General features: G+C 32.1%; 1 protein-coding gene across 4 annotated transcripts in view; it reads left to right on the top strand.

The window, feature by feature from the left end:
* CADM2 (cell adhesion molecule 2) overlaps positions 1–19,798 on the top strand; it is a 1,069,595-nt gene that overhangs the window by 991,471 nt on the left and 58,326 nt on the right. For 3 of the 4 annotated variants that reach the window (XM_025450022.3, XM_025450020.3, XM_049104674.1), the window contains one exon: positions 3,138–3,257. The exons of the other annotated variant lie outside the window; for it this stretch is intronic. In XM_025450022.3, the coding sequence (XP_025305807.1) occupies positions 3,138–3,257 (120 nt within the window). The remainder of the gene's footprint in view (positions 1–3,137; positions 3,258–19,798) is intronic. 4 annotated transcript variants of the gene reach the window in all.

Genomic DNA, 19,798 nt, shown 5'->3' with positions numbered 1-19,798 from the left:
GTTCAAGTCCCACATTGAGGGATAGAGTTTACTTAAAAAAATAAGTGAAAAAATATTATCCTTCAGAAAATAATTATTGTCTGTCTATATTGAAGACAGAAAAGGATTTTTTTAGAGCAGAAGTAATAAAATCTTTTAGTTTTATATTAACTGGATGACCCTGTCAAAAAAATGGACTTTTCTAGATCCTCTAAAATGTGTTATATGTTATAATGTGTTATATGTTTATAATGCTATGAACAAATCCATTTAGTAAATATTCATTCATCTTCTACATTGTGATAGGGTCCTAACAATAAATAGAGTTCTTTGCTTCAATTGTCAAGTGTGGAGACTGACATCAATCAAATCAGGGCAGACAGAAAGTTTAAGTAGAAGAGAGAAGCATCATGCAATTTTGTTGATCTTTCTAAGAATTCCAACTAATTCCAACTGATATTATGTTGTTGAATTTCAGTTGGTTCTGATTACTCTTCTGGTGTTTAATATTTAGATTATTTCAAATGTTGCTCTTTTACAATAGAGCTAATATAATTGGATAGATAAGAATATAACATAAAAAGGATAAATTAAAATGTTTAAAATGTTTCAGTACACCTAGGATGAAATAAAGTTAGTAGTGGTTAAAAACATAACAGTGACTGAGAGAGACTTCTTATCTGAAGGATACTTTTCTTGACGCAGTTGTCCTTTGGCCAAGATGTCTTCCATCCAATTTCTTTCAGCAGATTGGTTTTTAAATACATAGGAAGTCAAGAAGGAAGGGTGAGAGAGGATAATGGGCAAATAAAGCAGGAGTCAGAGTATGAGTCAATAATGATTTGTAGGGTTATCTGTCTGGACACTTTAAAAGACTCTAAGGCAGTCCTCTTAAAGTGGATTGACAATTATTAAAATTATTGTGTTTTTTGGTTCTTTAATTGTTAGTCTAGGAAAAAATCTATATTTCATGCATTTTCATAATTACAAGAAATAAAGATATTGTTTGGTTTTTACAAAAAATGTTCACAGTACCTGGAAATACATAGACTCCAAGACAAATCAAGATTTATCATTACTCAATTTTGTTGATATGGAATAAAGAAAAAATATTCCACATAATTATTTTTTTGGCTAAACTAAAAAATGAACAAATAACACTGAAACCTGTCCTTTGTATTCCAGCTGTTAAGAATTGAATAGTATTAGCTGATTTTGAAAGGCTGCTTTTCAAGTCTAATGGAATCTTATTTTAACTCATTATCTGATAGGAAATAACCTAATATTTTACCATCTGTGCTAGGTTTGGTGACATCGGTTTCTGTACCTGGAGTTTTAAAGTACTAATATTATTATGTTCTTGTATTTGATAGCCATGTAAGATATCCTTTTGCATAAATTAAACACATATATTTTGAAATCTTAATAAGCAAAAGATTTCACTAGCAGACGAAGAATGTATTATTTTCTATTTTAGGTATCCATGAAAGTTAAAATTACTCATGTTTTTTTAATTTAGAAAATGTCTTTCATTTACTTCTAGCCTGTCTAAACCATTTAGGAAAGCTTACCATAAAAATAAGAAGGTATTATAAAAATTAGTAAATAAGAAGTATATGTGCACATATACATAATATTGATTCAGTTTATAATGTTGTTAAAGTCAATTCCATTTTATGATCATGGTAATCGCACATCAGGCAATACCCATTTTCTCCAGTGATTAATGTAGCACCATTGAGTTTTTAGAAGGTTGTTTTCTTAATTTGACTGTCTAGGAAGCATTTTCCCTGTTGGAAAACAGGTGTAAACATCAATACCCAAGATATGAGAGGAAGCTCCTACTGTTTTCTGATGTCTCCAGTGTAGAGAATTCAGCAGGTTCAAGTCTGAGGATTGAGGAGGGCTAATTTATCAGAAGTAAAAAGCTAGAAAATTTTGGGTGTGACTCAAAGACTGTAACTGAGAGAATGACAGGAAGCCTTTTAACAGCAAAATAATCTGTCAAACACTTTGGATATGTAGGGACTGTGTGGCAAACATGTGAAATCAAACCCCAGCACAGTAATTACAGGTAATTTGTGAACTGTTTCTCATTGCCTCACTGTGTAAATTATATGCCTATTCACTTGAGACTAAGATCTGACTTTTTGAGAATCTTACTGAGGTTCTATAGCTTGACAGTGGCTACATTGTCTCAATATTTCCTATGATATGATGCTCTCCAAATTTTCAGCCAGTTTTGAGTGAAAGGAAGATTTTCATGTAAAATTATAAGTTATTCTTTCTGTTTATTCTGTTTTCTGTATTAGAATCTGGTGTTAACTTCTGGCAACTTTGACTAATCATGAATTAGGGGTTGAATATTATGGTTCAAGTCTGTGTTCAATCACCTCTCCTATGTATGCCAAATAAAATAAATCATAAACTTTTCAGAATATTGGGTTCCATGCTAGTTGACTCAATACTTGTTAAAGACTCCTAGGTACTGCAAAATTGTTAGAAGGCGTTACCAGCTAATCAGGGTAAGAACTGCAAGACTCTAAGCTGTGCATTAACATCATTTGTGAGAAAAAGAAAAGCAAAGTAATAATAATAACAATAAGCTTCTTTTTTGTTTGTTTCTAAAGATTGCTGTCATCTTATTTCCTATCATTAAATTTTCCTAAAAGAAAAAACCAAAAAGCATTTAACATGCGTATACTCATCCATCATTAACATTTCTTTAATCTTATATGGTGATGTTATTTGTGTTTATTTCTGTTGTGTTTTTTCTTTGTTTACTTCTTTGACAAAGCATGTCATTTTTTGTTTTACCTATTTGTATTTTGCTACTGCATGTCACACTTTTTAAATGACTCAGTGAACAAATGAATTCTTGTCATTTTAAATTTCACTCTAAATATTACAATCTGCTTATTCCCAAACATTGCTCCAAGTTTTTGCTTTTGCTTTGTATAGGAGCATGAAAAAGAAGTGAACAAAAAAAATGACAAGAACCGTGTGGTACAGCCAGCTTTGTACCTGATAATCTGTGTAAGCCTGTTAAAGTTAAACCTAAATAAGACATACGTATTTATAATTTTAATCATTTGTGTTTCTCTTTTGTTTGCATGATATGATTTTGTTTTATATTTTGTTTTTTTTCCACTCACCAGATGTTCCCAACACTTTGCTTCCCACTACTATCATCCCCTCCCTTACCACTGCAACAGTCACAACCACTGTAGCCATAACAACCAGCCCAACCACATCTGCAACAGCCAGCAGCGTAAGAGGTACAGTATGCTTCTTTGTTATGGCCTTGAAAACACATTAAATGAAGCTTTAAAGGGTATTTTAAAAGGGTAGAGATTGAGATCCAATTTTACTTAATTATAAGAAGTAATTAAGTCACCTAAATTACTATCAATTAGGGTTATTGGATAGAATATGAGGCAAGATGGTACATTTTAATTTTTAGTGCCACTTATGACTATTATGAAAATATTCCAGAATATAAGTTAAAAATACATGGAGCCAACACTGAGCAAATTTAAATGTGAAATGGAACTCTTTTTTTTGTTCCTTTTTTCCTTGCCTTATAAACGGAAAAGTAAGATGTTCAAGGTTGCAGAGGTAGCATTCACTTTTTAAAGATCTTTGTTTAATGTCAATGATTTATTCTTCTCCCACTGGATTAAAAGTACCCAAAATGTTGAACACGTTCTAAAAACTGGCATAATTCATGGGGTCATTATAAACTAGTCACCACATAGAACTTTTAAATAAATATTCAACATATCACCCTAAAGTCAGTAGATCTATTTAGTCTACTAACAGAATGTCCTAAAAATGAATATTGGTAAAGCTGTCCAGGATGATAGGAATTCATATTTGGCTCCATGAGTAATCTCTGGTATTGGTTTGTTAATAAATATTTTTGCCTTAAGGAAAGCAACCTTGAAGAAATTAATCTTTAAAGGCAAAATATAATTACATTATAGTTCAGAAATATAAAAAAGCATTCCTGAGCAGTCATTAAGTGGTTAGTAAGTGATGAAGAAATTTTAAAAAATTGTATGAGTGCATTATAGACAAACAGGCTTTAAACTTAATTTTTGCATAAACAATGTTTGGAGAGAATTTGCCCTATTTAAGTCTGTCTTTTTGTACTTGTACATGTCTTATGTCATGTTGGCTATACTAACATGCATTAAACTTAACAATTTAACTTGAAATCATGGGGACTTTACATTAATATATGTAATTATGGTTGTACAAAGTACTGACTTAAATGTTATTTTCTTTTACTTAAAAGATTGTTCAATTAGACTGTTTTTCTTGGGATTTTTATTAATTTTCAATATTAAACTGATTTGTTAGCTTTGACATAACAGTTATCATAATATTTTTCTCATTTCTGAAAAATATCTGATATTAGATAATTATTAGTTTTTAATAATCATGTAAACTCTATAATATGATATGTAATTAATAACTGAATTTTGATGATAGTAGCAATAAGAATTTCTAAAAATTCCTATGTTTCTTTTAGTATTATTAAATGAACTACATTTGAGCTAAATCTACAAGTGAGAAGGATTTAAAGATTTATAACAATTTATTTGTAAATAATAAAAATGAAGAAAAGGTAAAAAATACTTTGTGATATTATATGAAATGAAAGATACCTACATTTTTACTTTGCTTCAACTTATTGTTTTTCCAAAGTTTTTACAAATAGCAATTTAAGTGAAATGCAATTTCTGCATGCTAACAAAATCTCTATGGTATTAAGTTCTGACTGTGCAGACAAATTACTTTGATGGGAAAGGATGGTGACATTGACTTAACTTTTTTTTTAAGACCTACTTATAACACAAAAAGTTCCTAATAGCTGATTATTCCTTCCTTCTTCAAAAAATATTTATTGAGGACTTGCTATATATATGGGGTCATTCTAGACAGTACGAATACGGAAATTAAACATATTGTATCTAAAATCACTAGCAATTAAATTAATACATCTTCCCCAAGTAACCAGTGTCTGTGCTTAATGAAGGAAAGTATTCATGCCCTTGCTAAGCATATACACGTATACATGCACAGCTTAGAATAAAATAAGAGAAAAACGTTTTATTCCAACACAGAATGTTTAATAATGTATTTTATATTTGTTCGCGTGCATCAAAAGTGGAATCTTACTTATTGCGTCTTAACCAGACCATTAAAATGATACCAGTGTACTACTTTTTCAGGTAATTCACTTTTTACAGGTTTCCTAAGATGTTCTGTGAACTTTACACCATGAACTTTAAAAGTGACCAAGAATTAATCTTTTCTTCAGAGGAACATACAAATATCAGAGAAGGCACATACACATAAATGTATACACACACACTATCCCATCATGTTTACTTAACAATTGGAAGATATTTTTCAAATGGCACCAAAATACATGGAAAGAAAAATGTATTTTTTAAGTTAGGGGATTTATAGTAGTTACTTTGTATAGAAAAAAATAGCAGCATTGACATTAAATGTCAGTCTAGTGCTACTTTTCTCTCCCATCTTCAACAAACCACGGGGGGTTGGGAAAAGTCACCAAGTGTCCCTGTATCATTAATGTTCCAGTCCATATGTGACAGAGTGAAAGACTCCATCAGTATACAAACATTGTTATGAATTATTTTACATATTTATCTATTTAATTTCCTTTCCTTTAATTACAATTTGTCTATTTAATTTCCATTTCAATTCACTAGAATGTGAAGTTCATCAGAGCCAGGACCTTAATAGTTATACTTACTTTTTAGAATTTGAGTACAGCTGACATATGGCTATATTGGTTTCAGGTGTATAGCATAGTGATTTGACAAGTTTATACATTATTCTGCGCTCCCCACAAGTGTGCTACCATCTGTCACCATACAGTGCTATTATAATATCATTGACTATATTCCTTATGCTGTGCCTTTTATTATCATGACTTACTCATTCTAACTAGGAAGCCTGAATCTCCCACTCCCCTTAACCCGTTTTGCCCCCTTCCCATCCTCTGCCTCTCTTGCAATCAACAGTCTGTTCTTTGTACTTATAGATCTGATTCTTCCTTTTGTTTATTTTATCCATTTGCTTTTTTTAGATTCCACATATGAGTGAAATCATATGGCATTTGTCTTTCTCAGTCTGACTTATTTCACTTAGCATAAAACCCTCTAGGTCTATTGTGCAAATGGCACAATCTCATCCTTTTTTAGGGATCAGTAATACTCATGTGCACATGTATGTTTGTGTGTGTGTGTGTATACACCACATCTTCCTTATCCTTTCATCTATCAATGGATACTTAGGTTGTTTCCCTATCCTGGCTATTGTAAATAATGTTGCAAAAAACATAGGGGTGCATATTTCCTTTTGAGTAAAATGTTCATTTTATTTGGGCAAATATCCAGTAGTAGAATTATTGGATCATATGATATTTCTATTTTTAATTTTTTGAGGAAGCTGTAGGGCACCTGGGTGTCTCAGTTGGGTAAGTGTCTGACTCTTGATTTCTGCTCAGGTCATGATCTCAGGGTCATAAGATCCAGCATCCGGCTCAGCATTGAGCAGGGAACTTGCTTAAGAGACACTCTTTCCTTCTCCCTCTGTCCCTCCCCCTACCCCCTCAAAAAAAAAAAAAAAAACATTTAATTACTTTTTTGAAGAAGCTCTATACTGATTTTCGTATTGTTTTGAATTTTGTACACTATCTTTGTTAAGTTGTATGGTATTCTTTTATCTGTGTATTACCTGTTAAATTTCTGATGCAATTATACTTCAAATGCAATTCATTATTAGTAAAAATATTTCAAAATTATAGTTTATCTTTTTTTCAAAATTATAGTTTAAAAAAGATTGTAATAAGAATATATTGCCTAAGAAAAGCTGAGAACTAAAGAGTACTCAATATTTCCATCTTGTTTTTTTTTATGTTTACTTGTTTCATCCTTTTCATTCAATATTCTATTCTTTCTTTCTTTTTCATTCAATAATCTAAAGTAACAATATTTGATTTTATGAGGTTTTTACGTATTATTTCTTTAAATTTCATAATCTTTTTTTTTAAATTTCATAATCTATAGCATTTACCTACCTGTCTATATATTTAATAAATGACTGCAAATAAATCACCATTCATGTCTCCATTTACACTCTTTCACTGCTATTAAGTTTCCCATCCTAATATATGATAAACATACAATTTAAAATACATTTAAAGAATCACATCTGTGGCTATATAGAAATTAAGATGAAAGAGAACAAAAGGATCTCCTCAGATAGTCAGCCATGAACTTGAAAATTTTCACATCTCTTCAATTTGTACCTAAAATGCATTTCTGTTAGGAAGACAAGAAGCTTCAACCATATGGAACAAAGGCTAGGAATTAGCACTACCTGGTTACAAATAAATGTGTTAAGACATGGAGAAGCCAGCAAACGAGAGCAGTCCTGAGAAAGATGGAGAATAAGTGTGCCCTAGAGGCATTTTTGGGTGAGACCTTTGGTTCCTGTGTTTACTGGGTCTTTGGTCTTGAATAGTGATCCAAATTGAGCCTCAGCATCTTAATCAGAAAAATGAGAAACACTTGATAGAAGCACTTAATTCCCAGGTTGGCTTGAGAATCAGATAATATCTGGAGTTCTGGAAACATAATCAGGACTCAGTGTATAATAGGATTATTTTTCAGTTCTTTTTAGTAAGATAAATGTGTTTCTCTCTAGTTGTATCATGCAGTTACTGAAATTATATGCACATATACATATGTATGTATATGTATATGTATATCTATATGTGTGTGTATTTAATTCTGGCAAAGTTCTTTTGCTGTTAGTGTACTGATTACTTTTAAGCCTAATTTTTATTGACTATATGAAAAAAAAAACAGAGAAAATGTTACTAGAGCATATAGAATTTATCTGTGAATATAGCAATAGTTTATAAACTTACTCTGGATTTATATCAGATATCTAACACCTGAACATTTTATAGATCTCTTAAATATTTTTTCATTACAAAAGACCATTGCTTCAAGACATTTTTATTTCTGCTTTTGGAAATTGCATTTTTTTTAAAGTCCGGTGTCCTGAATAACCCTATCATTCATTTCACATGGCATATGTATACTCTCACAAATGTTTCTTATTTTTTTTCTTTTGGATCACTGTGATAAATGTTAATGAGTTAAATATGATACCTTATGAAATGGTTCCAAATGACCTGATGTGATTTCTAGTATTAATAATATTTTTGCATGGTGTGTTTAATTTGAAAACACTTTTCATTTTGATCATGTCATACTGCTTTAATTTCATAACTGTGTCATTCTGTAGAAATCCTTGGCAGTACCTTCACTATATGGATAACAATATAAAGGTATTGAAAATTCAAAAAACATATTTGAGACAATGACATGTGTCAGTGGTTATGTCTATGTATCATTATTTTTTAAATTAGAATTCACAAATGAATGTTTTATACTTATCAAGACAGAAAAACTTCTAAACTCCTAATTGCTGTTTCTGGCTGTGCAAAATTGTTAACGCCTTTCAAGTATAAAAATGAGAGGATAAATATAAAGAGAAGATATAAAACATCTGATATACTTCTTGTCCTAATACTAAGAGTCTGTTCAAATACTTCATGCATTTCAATACATCAAACAGGGAAACATAATTCCAAATTTGATGATGAAATTGTTTATATAGTGTATTTGTATAAATATCTAAATGAATTATTGGTTCAAATACAGATTTGAGTTTACATTAGACTTTGCAACGGTAAAGTAATTTTATAGCAATAAAATAACATCATTTGTCTACTAATCTTAACCAATCTATTAGTTATAATGAGGCTAATTGCAATGGGACCTTATTTCAGCATGGTATTACAAAACAAAAACAAAGGACATCTTTTAAAAATTAAAAGAAATTGACCATTATCAAACTATCTATAATTGGAGTAATAATGACCAAACTCACAAAATTTAGAGATGGGTACTGTTGCATTGATCGCAGCCCATTGAGAGTAATGCTTTCAACTAAGAATGCCTGAGGTATTGTCCTAGGTGGGCCCCTAATACTTGAGCCTCCACAGACATTTACTCCACAGGGGCCAATGTTGTGGCTGGACTAGCCCTTGTGGTTCTTATTATAGCTCGGGATGCATTTTAGCAAGAAACCACTAAAACTGTGAGTGACAGGATTTATTACTCAGTTCCTGGAAGGCAACATAGAGAAGTCACAGGCAGAAAGAGAGAGACCATGCATGGATCTGGTGCTCTGCATTTATTAAGGTATCTAAGAGTTTGGGGGGTCACCAGTTGGCGAATTTGAAGCCTAAAAACGGAAAGGCAGGCATGGGAAGGAAGAATTGGAGTTACTCAAAGTAGTCAGTTACCTAGGTTACCCATGGCTTTCAGAGAGCCCAATTCCTTATCTGGTTGTATTGCCATCCACTGTATCCTACTGCAGGCAATATGTTTATTCAAGGTGGATGTCCTTTGAAATGCATACCTCCAGAGGGTGCCTGGGTGGTTCAGTCATGATCTGGGATGCTGGCATCCCGCCCTGAATGGGGCTCCCTGCTCAGCGGGGAGTCAGCTTGTCCCCCTCCCTCTGCCTCTGTCTTGCTCACTCTCTCTCAAATAAATAAATAAAGGAAAATCTTAAAAAAGAAATGGATACCTTGACAATCAAAAGTTAATATCAGACTCTTCCACTGAAAGTTCTCAATGTTTCACAATTAGAGTTTCACCATGACTCTTGTCGCCCATATGCTGCCATTACATTTTTAAATCATGTGAATGACATAAAACTTAGTTATTTAAATGTAAATGAAGTTAGGGACCTGTTTGACCATTAGGTATAATCTAAAATATTACTGTCTGAAAGATCTTAATAAGTACTTTCTTCTCTAAAAATTTCTTGAATTAATCTAAGTCACTTGTAAAAAAAAATTATTAATACAAAGTTAAACTAGAGCAAATAGAAAAAAAAAAAGTTGCTGAACTATTTACTTTGTTCCAGCATAGAAAATTGAGATAAATGATAAAATTCTACACATATTTAATATAGTCAATTTTAATGAATTATAATTTCCTAAAATGTTGATTATGAAATAGTATTTTTGTATGCAGTCTTCTTTACTTTGATTGTTGTTTCCTTTCTCTGGCTTCAAAAAAGAAATTTTGGGGATCCCTGGGTGGCTCAGTGGTTTAGTGCCTGCCTTTGGCCCAGACTGTGATCTTGGAGTTCCAGGATCAAATCCCACATCAGGCTCCCTTCATGGAGCCTGCTTCTCTTTCTTCCTGTGTCTCTGCCTCTCTGTGTCCCTCATGAATGAATGAATAAAATCTTAAAAAAAAAAAAAAAAAAAAAGAAATTTTAGCCTGTCTTTATTTTACTTTTATTTGGTTTTATTAATGTGTCACTTCCCTCCCTTCTTGGTACACATACTTTAAAGAATTGAATACAAAATCATAAGCATTTAACAGAATAAAAGAAAAAGTCAGCACTAAGAAAGAATAAATGAAGTAAAATCATTATAGCTCTAAGTTAGTCACTATAAATGCACTCAAACAGAGCATTTGCAATGGTAAAATATATCATCTAGACACAGTTAAATCCCAAAGTGTGCAAATCAAGGAGTTGTTTATGAGCTTGTATTATGAGTGTTTAGCTATTAAAAATGTTTCCAGTTTTATTGGTTGTAATAAAACACAATTTGCATGGTGTTCTGAGCTTTTAAAAATTAAGTGTCAATATGTTGGGGTTTTTACACTTGGCAAAAATTAAGTAATAATTCAGTCTCCAGATGGTCCATATAGAGAGACCTGCTTATCTGCAAAAAGACAGGTTTCCACAGTTAAGCTGTAAGTGTAGCTAAATTTCTATCAGTCTTTTTAAAACAACCATTATTATATGAAGTTGATGCAGTTTTAAAATTAAATATTGGAGCATAGCTTATAATGAAAATAGGTGACTAAAAATGGTTCGTGGTTAGAAAGTACAAGCAACACATACAGTCCATAGTTGAGGGCACTTTCAGCCTTGCTACAAGTGTTGCTAGTGCCAAAGGGAGCCGCTGCAGGTTGGCCTGGGAAGGACTGCTGACTGGAGGTCCCCATCTCTTAGTAGGCTATGGACCCACCCATTTGAATCATTTGAATAACGGCACTGTTTCAGCTTAGGCCCTTCCAAGATAGCAGAGAATGCTAAAGGCAGTTTTGCATTCCAGTAGATCTTATTTGGAATAGGAATACATATCGCTTGTTATATATAACCACTTCTGAAACTAAACGAAGCATTTGACTCTGACTTGCATGATGATGAACTCTGGCAAAATTTAAAATCTTTAAATATTTACCTATTTCTTTATAGCATTTGGGAAATAGTTGAGAAAAACTGATATTCTTATTTTCTTTCCAACATGACCTATTAAGGGAAGCAGCACACTTATGCTCTATTCTATTTTCTAAGGGCACTCTTGTGGTTTGTGCAATTTAAAACATCAAACATTTTTAAGAGTTTCATTTTAAGCTTGTTTATTTTTTTGACTTAGATCAATTTAAATAGAAATCTTCGTTCCATTAGTTTACATTCCTTCTAAGTAAACAGTTTTACTAATATTGTTTTTATTTTTATAAGTGTAGGAGTGTTTTAATTGATTTTATGGTAATAATCCTAAGTTTTATATAATCTAATAATATATACATTTACTGCAAAACTATGTCAAAGAAAGAAAAGAAAATGTTCCCTAGTAGACTATGTTCCTTTTTCTTGGTTCATCCTTATATAATATATGCATATACATACAAATATTAAATTTAAAATTTTGCTTATTTATTACATTATAGAAAGCACATCACTTAATAAAACACCAAGATTTCATCACTTATTATTAGGATGATAATCTGTTTTATGTTTTAAAATCTTAGCCTACGTATATGAAAAAAATGTGTTTCCAGAACATCTCTAAAATTATTTTTAAAATCATTAATAAACTGAACTGGTTGTATCTTTCTTACTAACCAATGAATTAAATTTATGAGCTGTGCCTTTGAAGCTGAAAAGATTGCTGGCACTGCCCTTGCTTCTTTGACACTCCACATGAAACACAGTTAATAACCTCCTGTGTTAGCTTGGTGAAACACCGAATTGATACTAATTATACCAACTTTGGGATAGAAGGTGACCTTGACTTCAGCTGGAACTTTCTGCCAGGACCAATAAATAAGAGCAAATGCCACAAAGCATGACTTCTGAGAAGGGTCTAATACAATCTATTAATTCTGGGGAGTTCATGGAATTGCAATAAGTGCTTGAATAATTGTAATATTTTAAGGTATCTCTTCAATAATACAGTAGTTGGATTTTTTTTATTATTTCTCTAGATTTCAAATAATCTCCCATTAGCTTTCTGTACTCATTTAAATTAGCAGTGGCCAGAAAATTAAATGCTACTTGATGCAAAATGTGCATAAGGTGATTGCAAGGCAGAGATAGATTTTTCCTAATGACTTCTCAAATACGTCTATAATATTGATACAGTTTTAATATCAGAACTGCTCTCTGCTAAAATGGAGATAACACTGACTCTTAAGTTAAGAGATGTCTATATAATGATTAAGAAAAATGACTAAGAAAAAAGTAATTGTCCCAATAGGTACACAGGCTTAGACTATTGCAAGAAAACCTGTCAAGGCCAATGCTATATACTAGTTTCAGTTAAAAATTTGAGTTCAGTAGTTTTAAAAAGGGTCAGCAAAGTTACTATAAATGCAAACAGTTGAGCAGCCCGGATGGCTCAGCGGTTTAGCGCCACCTTCAGCCCCGGTGTGGTCCTGGAGATCTGGGATCCAGTCCCATGTCAGGCTCCCTGCATGGAATGGAGCCTGCTTCTCCCTCTGCCTGTGTCTGTACCTCTCTCTCTCTCTGTGTGTCTCTCATGAATAAATAAATAAAATATTTTTAAAAAATAAAATAAATAAATGCAGTTAAGACCAGAATTCAAACTTTTTTTTTAACCACAATTGTTTAAAGAATTACATTAGTGTAAAGGGAATTCTGTTCACAGTGTTCAGTGTAGTAAGTGGAAATACCTAATTCAAGTCCAGTTATTCTTCATTTTAGGAAAAAAAAATAAGAAGAGAGATGAACTCAAATAGTCCCAAGGCTATTTTATTTAACTCACTAGTAAGCAAAGAACACTGATCAATGAATATTTAAATAAAGAAACAGCAACTTTAACATGAGGAACTGCAATAGACACATTGAGAAGCACACTTTTTCTAAAGTGTTTGAACTACATTTGATGTCTAAGAGGTAGGGTCCATAATGAAAAGCAGGAGGCTCTTCTAGAGTAGTCTGTGTTAAACTGGGTAAGTTGCAATGGTCATAACACAATTATTTTCCTTTTTCCTTGAAGTCATGTTCTTTAAGTATTGATTATAAACTTTTTATGTCCCTAGTTTAGAGAGTGAGTGACTCAGAATGTCAGCAGGAACTGACAGCAGTCTCAAAAGAGGGTAGACAAGGAGTTTTTAACGAGGAGACATTCCCAGAAGTGTGGACAGAGTTTGGAAAACTAATATGGGATAGAGAAGCACAAAAGAGCTCTCCACAGCAGGCTGCTGTGATCAGCCCTGGACCTGAAGAGCGAAAGGAAGTGAAAAGGGTTATTCCAGTTCGAGAAGAATTGGGCCAGAAAAAGGGCAGCTTGAAGGGAGTGTCCAAAGAGGGACACAGCCAGTATCCAAACCTCAATCAGATGGAGATGTTGGGCGAGGAGAGATCCATATCGGACCTCTTTCTTCTCCTGTCTTCCAATATCTTTCCATTAATCAAATTCCACAGAAAAGCAGAGGTCAGGGAATCTAGGTGGAGCACTGCAGACAAGTCAGGCTCCCAGAGCACAGAGCAAGGCCAAATAGGATGAAGGGTAGGATTCGTGGGCCAAAAGGTAAATGAACAGCAGAGACATATGGGTGTAGAATGTAATCTCATTTGTTTAGAATATGTCAGAATTTGTTCGCTCTGGGCAACACATGGCAGATTTTATTTTGGTTTTGGATTTTTCTTGTAAATATATGTATCACAAGTCTCAAATAGAAAACCAGTAATATGGACGCCTGGGTGGCTCAGCAGTTTAGCATCTGCCTTAGGCCCAGGGCATGATCTTGGAGTCCTGGGATCAAGTCCTACATCGGGCTCCCTGCATGGAGCCTGCTTCTCCCTCTGCCTATGTCTCTGCGCCATTCTCTCTGTGTCTCTCATGAATAAACAAAAATCTAAAAAAAAAAAAAAAAAAAAAGGAAAGAAAAGAAAAGAAAAAAAAACAGTAATGAGGCTCGTAATGGTGGTGGAATCACAGCATTCTGATTCCCTTTAATAGAATATGTAATTTCCCTTTCCAGGCTACTGTTGGAAAGAGACACTCTTAATGGAAGAGAGCAGATTATGAAGTTTGGTAGCGTCACATTATTGTGAGATACAACACACCCCCTCACCCAAAAAAAAGAAAAAAGAAAAAGAAAGAAAATCCATTATTATTTAAATAACTTACTTTCCAAGAGGAAACTATTTTGAATCTCCACCCATTCATTTCATTGAGCAGTGAGATTCCTCATTTGAAATATTCTCAATTTACTTGCATAGTTACAAACTGTTTTATTTGAATTAAATAAAAGCTTTCAAAAACTTGGTTATGGGGTGGGGGGAGCTCTAAAAATGAGTTAGCTGTAAGTTAATAATATACTGATACAGATATGTATTATTAACTTTCTATTAAAAGAATTTTAGTGTCACATAGACAAATAACTTTCAGTCTTGAGATAATAGCTTTTCAGAAACGAAAATCATTTTCTTGAGGGAAGATTTTAGAAGCAGCAATCACAGTCTTTAATATATTACATGATATTTCTGCCTTTGATTTTTTAAAGTATGTGTACTTTATTAATTCAGTGAAGTCAGCAGATAGGAAACCTGTAAAGTAAAAACAATTCAACTTGTTTTCATTCTGAAGTTAACTGTCCACGGTTCAGCTTGTGCCCCTTGGCATTTTACCACTGACAGGCCAGAAAGTTTTGTTGAGAGTAGGCTATTAGAATTGTTTTTAAAGAAGAATAACAGTCTAATTTTTCTGGTGTTTCTAGATATCCTATTCCCTAGTTCTGAGAGTTAGCTGGAAATTGAGCTCTGTATCTCAAAACTCTCTTTTAAGGAACTGAAAACAAATTCTTATATACTTTTCTCTTAGCCCTATCTGGTTAAGTCCAGATATATTCCATCTTAAATCCAAGTTGAAAGAAAAGAATATGCAAATTAGGAGGAAGTTCTAATGGTACATTTGATTATTTCATTTTCATACTTCTAATTTCTCAATATTTGGCAATATTCAATGCAGGATTTTTCCATAATAATGTGTAATATGAAATGTTTTAAAGTAACTTTTAAATTAAATGATAGCTTTACCAAAGAAGAAAAATAGCACACAACGCAGTCTAAATGTATAGCTATGTTTCACTGGATTAACAACAAATATCATATATAGACTAAGCATGAGATGGTGAAATTAATTACTGGAAGCAGGATATTTTGGTGTCATCCTGATTTGGCCTCTTGACATGTGATCTTAGGCAGGGCAATTTATCTCTCTTTGCCCATGGAGCTATGTGAATTTCAAGGTGTTTCTCAATTCTTGAATTAAATGAAGAAATATGATCTGCATATCTGAATCTTTCCCTAAGACTTCAGAAACAAGGATAGTTTCTACTGTTTTTCAGTCAGAAATTGGGGGATAAAATCTGTTTACATTTGAAATGATTTAAATAATTTCTTTAACATAACATTATACTTCCAAACTTTATGTTTGAATGTTCTGAAAGTTAAAAGATTAAAATGAATTATTAGGCTCTCACCACAATACATGGCTTTTTGGTCACTGTTTCCTAGCCATATGCCCACCAAAATGTTATTTATTTTACCTGTAAAATTTCTGACATCACATTAATGGTGGTAAAATAGATATTGAGTTCCAGGTGTTGATGGCCGTAAAACTAATGCAAATGGCCCATTTCGCAGTTCTGTAACCGAATCCAAAGTCTCTGTTGATCGAACATTTCGTAGCCAAAGCCCACAGCTTACACAGACTTTCTGATACTGTTTTCTATTAGGATTTAAGACTGATCTATTTATATTGGATTAAAATGGTTATAGAATAAAATGGTGAAGAGCATGGCCTCTTCTCTTTTAACTTAAAAAATGCCTTGCTTGGGGCATGTGGCTGGCACAGTCTATTGAGCATTTGACTTTGTTTTTGGCTAAGGTCATGATCTCATTGGTCGTGGGATCAAGTCCCCCAGCCCATGGAATTCACGTTCAGCAGGGAGTCTACTCAAAGATTCTTTCCTTCTGCCCCTCCTCCTATTCCAGTGCTTGCTCTTTCTCTTTCTCTCTCAAATTAAAAAAAAAAAAAAAAATCTCTAAAAAATGCCTTGCTTACAATAACTACTCAATATGTGGTAGCTTTTATAATAATTATTAATAATTTACTTTAAAATAATCATCCAAACCATTAACCATAGAATGAACATTACTGTCATTTTCTATCAGTGAGATTAATTACTGATAGGTGAAGGCTGCAATGTGTGATAAATAGATTATCCTTTAAAATCATGTGAGTGTTCTTCAAAATCTAGAACTTCAAGGTTTCTGTTATGTGATTTTTTTTTTGTTATGTGATTTAAAGTGAGTAGGATAAAAAGAATCTTATTGAATTTTTAATTACTCAATTAGCTCATTTATCAAATAAATCAGAAAAATTTTTAAACAAAAGTAATCTATTCTATTAACTGAGTTTCTTTACCAGATATTAATAGACATTGAAATGGCCTTCAGTAGCAGAAATATCTAGTTTGGACACCAGATGCCTGATATGCAAGTTTTATTGCTATTTCTGTTTCTCCATCTCTAAATGATGATATTAATTTACTTAGAAGAGGTATTCTAAAAGTCAAAGCAAGTATTCAAATTTTGTTATTGTTATAATATGGGTGACTTTCTAAATATGGGGTGGCTACTATTAGAAAATATATTGAAGATATATCATTAATCCTTTAAAAACATTTGGGCTTTATTAATAACCATTTTAGCATATTTTAATTAATGCAACTTAAATTATTCTTTGATATATTGGCCTAATGAAGCCATTTATTCAGCTTAAAACTACCCATTACTAAATTCAGTTAATTAAACTATATTTAAGCTTTTCCAATAAAGAACTCTGTGAAATGTTTAAGAAATTATCTAAACACATTCAACATTTGACAGACTTCTCATCGATTAGTTATATTTCAAAAATTTTAGCTTCTTAATAACTTAAAATCTTTTCTATGTCTCATTTTAAACAGGCTTATCACAAATAAATTAGTTGAAAAATAGTAAGCAAAGTGAAGGAAAATATTTATTCCTTATTCCATGCTCTTGAAATAATTTTTTGGAAATGTATATACATCCATATAAATATATAGTATAATGTATTTATATAAATTATATAATCATAAATTATATAGTTATATATAATCATATAAATTATATAGCATGAGGTATATATATATAAGTAAATACATTTATAAATACATGGTATAATATTTATATAAAAATTATTGATGTGAAATCCTATTTTGCATTTTCTTTATTACTTTTGTATCATGATTATCTTACTGTGTCATTGATTATAATCCTATATTTCTTGATGTTTTCCTGAGTTTAAGTGGCCCTCTTCAAATATAAAGCTAACATAAAATAATTATTTTGTTTGTCCAAATTTATAAGAGTTCTAATTTTAATAATAATATTTTGCATTTATTCAGCATCAGTTTAACTATAGTGGAACAGTAAATCATAAACAAATTTATGGTCCCAAGTATATATTCCAAATATAGACAGACAATAACTGTTGTAATTTTGGGGGGGATGCCAGGATGGCTCAGTGGTTGAGCGTCTGCCTTCGGCTCAGGGTGTGATCCTAGAGTCCCGGGATCGACTCCCACATCAATCCCTGCATGGAGCCTGTTTCTCCCTCTGCCTGTGTCTCTGCATCACTCTCTGTGTCTCTTATGAATAAATAAATAAAATCTTTAAAAAAAAACTGCTGTAATTCTTTAAAACCCAAGATAATTGAGATGTCCCATGAACATTTTAGTACAATAGAATTTTACTTATTTACTAAGTGGAGTAATTTAATCAATATTTCATATTTTTATAAGATCTTAATATCTCAGTAACTCACTACTCAAAATATTTCAAAACATAGCTATTTTGGAAAGTTATTTTAAAGTCACACTTGTAATGATTGATTTAAAGATAAAATGAGAGGTCTGCATTATTATAATGATGAGAAACAGTATACGTGATCTTCTACCTAATAGCAAATCATTCAAATTAAAACCTTAGTCTTGCTTAAGTGACACTCAAGATAACATAATAATATATTTGTCTTATGCCAAGTTTATTAGCCACAATAGCCCCAAATGATGTTTACATTTATTTAAAAATTTAAAAATAGTAGTAGAATCATAGAGTGATAGAAAAAAACCTTCACAGCAGGGTACCTAGGTGGCTCAGCCCTTGAACATCTGCCTTTAGCTCAGGACATGATCCCAGAGTCCCAGGATCCAGTCCCACATCGGGCTCCCTGCATGGATCCTGCTTCTCCCTCTTCCTGTGTCTCTACCTTTCTCTCTGTGTCTCTCATGAAAAAATAAATAAAAATATTTAAAAATAAAAAAAAACAAAAACCTTCACAGTCTCCCTATACCCACATTTTCTGGGTAAGGAAATTGAATCCCAGAGAAAAGAAGAGATTTATGACCACACACCATGTGATGCTTTAACCAGGCCTAAAACCATAACCTTTTGAATCACATTTTTTCCCACAATAACCCATAATAGCTATCATTTTTCTATAGACAAAGACATTGGTTGGCAATTTCTTATATAAATCCAGTTCAAATTTCATGACTTAAGTAGAAGAAATGGAAGACAAATTTTTAAATATTTTAAGATCTTATTCATCTGAAATCTCTTAATATGTAAAACAAATTAGTGGAAATCAAAATTTGAGAATTTATGTTTTCAAACAATGCCACTAAAAATCATTGATTATTAAACCTAGAAAGGCTTTTCAAGGTTAAAAGTTTCCATTTCATTTTACTGATGATTACTTAGCCAGCTTCAAAATTAGAATTAAAATTTACAAACACATAATTCTATTTTCTACAGTGTTTCTTTCCGAATAGTACAACAGTTAATTTAGAAAGTCAAAGCAGGTAAAACAATATGTAAATTCTAAATATTTTTGTTGAAACACCTATAAGTGAGCAGATGTCTTTCTAATATTCTTTTAGCAATACATAGATAATAGAGCCAATCTGGTTAAAACATTATTATTCTGAAATATTCTGGGAAACTTTGAGATTCTTCTTCACAATATTATCAAATATACTTTGCACATTATTTTCTACACATCCCTATCCTAGCTTGATGGGAAGCTCACTTTTTGAATCTGAAGAATAGTTATTGGGATTAGTTACTTTACTGGCTTTTTGTAAATATCTAGTTTTAGCAAATCATTAACTAAGTCTTAAAACAAGATAAAGGATTTCTAATTCTAATACCTCTGAAAATTCTGTCTGTACACTTCCTGGCCATTCTTACTATTTTATAACTTTCTCTCCTGCTTCATCCTAGCCCTGTCAGCCTTATCTTATTATCAGAAGTGCTAAGTGATACA

The sequence above is a fragment of the Canis lupus genome, chromosome 31, assembly GCF_003254725.2.
Source record: "Canis lupus dingo isolate Sandy chromosome 31, ASM325472v2, whole genome shotgun sequence".
Classification (NCBI taxonomy): Eukaryota; Metazoa; Chordata; class Mammalia; order Carnivora; family Canidae; genus Canis; species Canis lupus.
The sequence above is the reverse complement of the archived record's forward strand: the minus strand, read 5'-3'. Positions and strand labels throughout refer to the sequence as shown.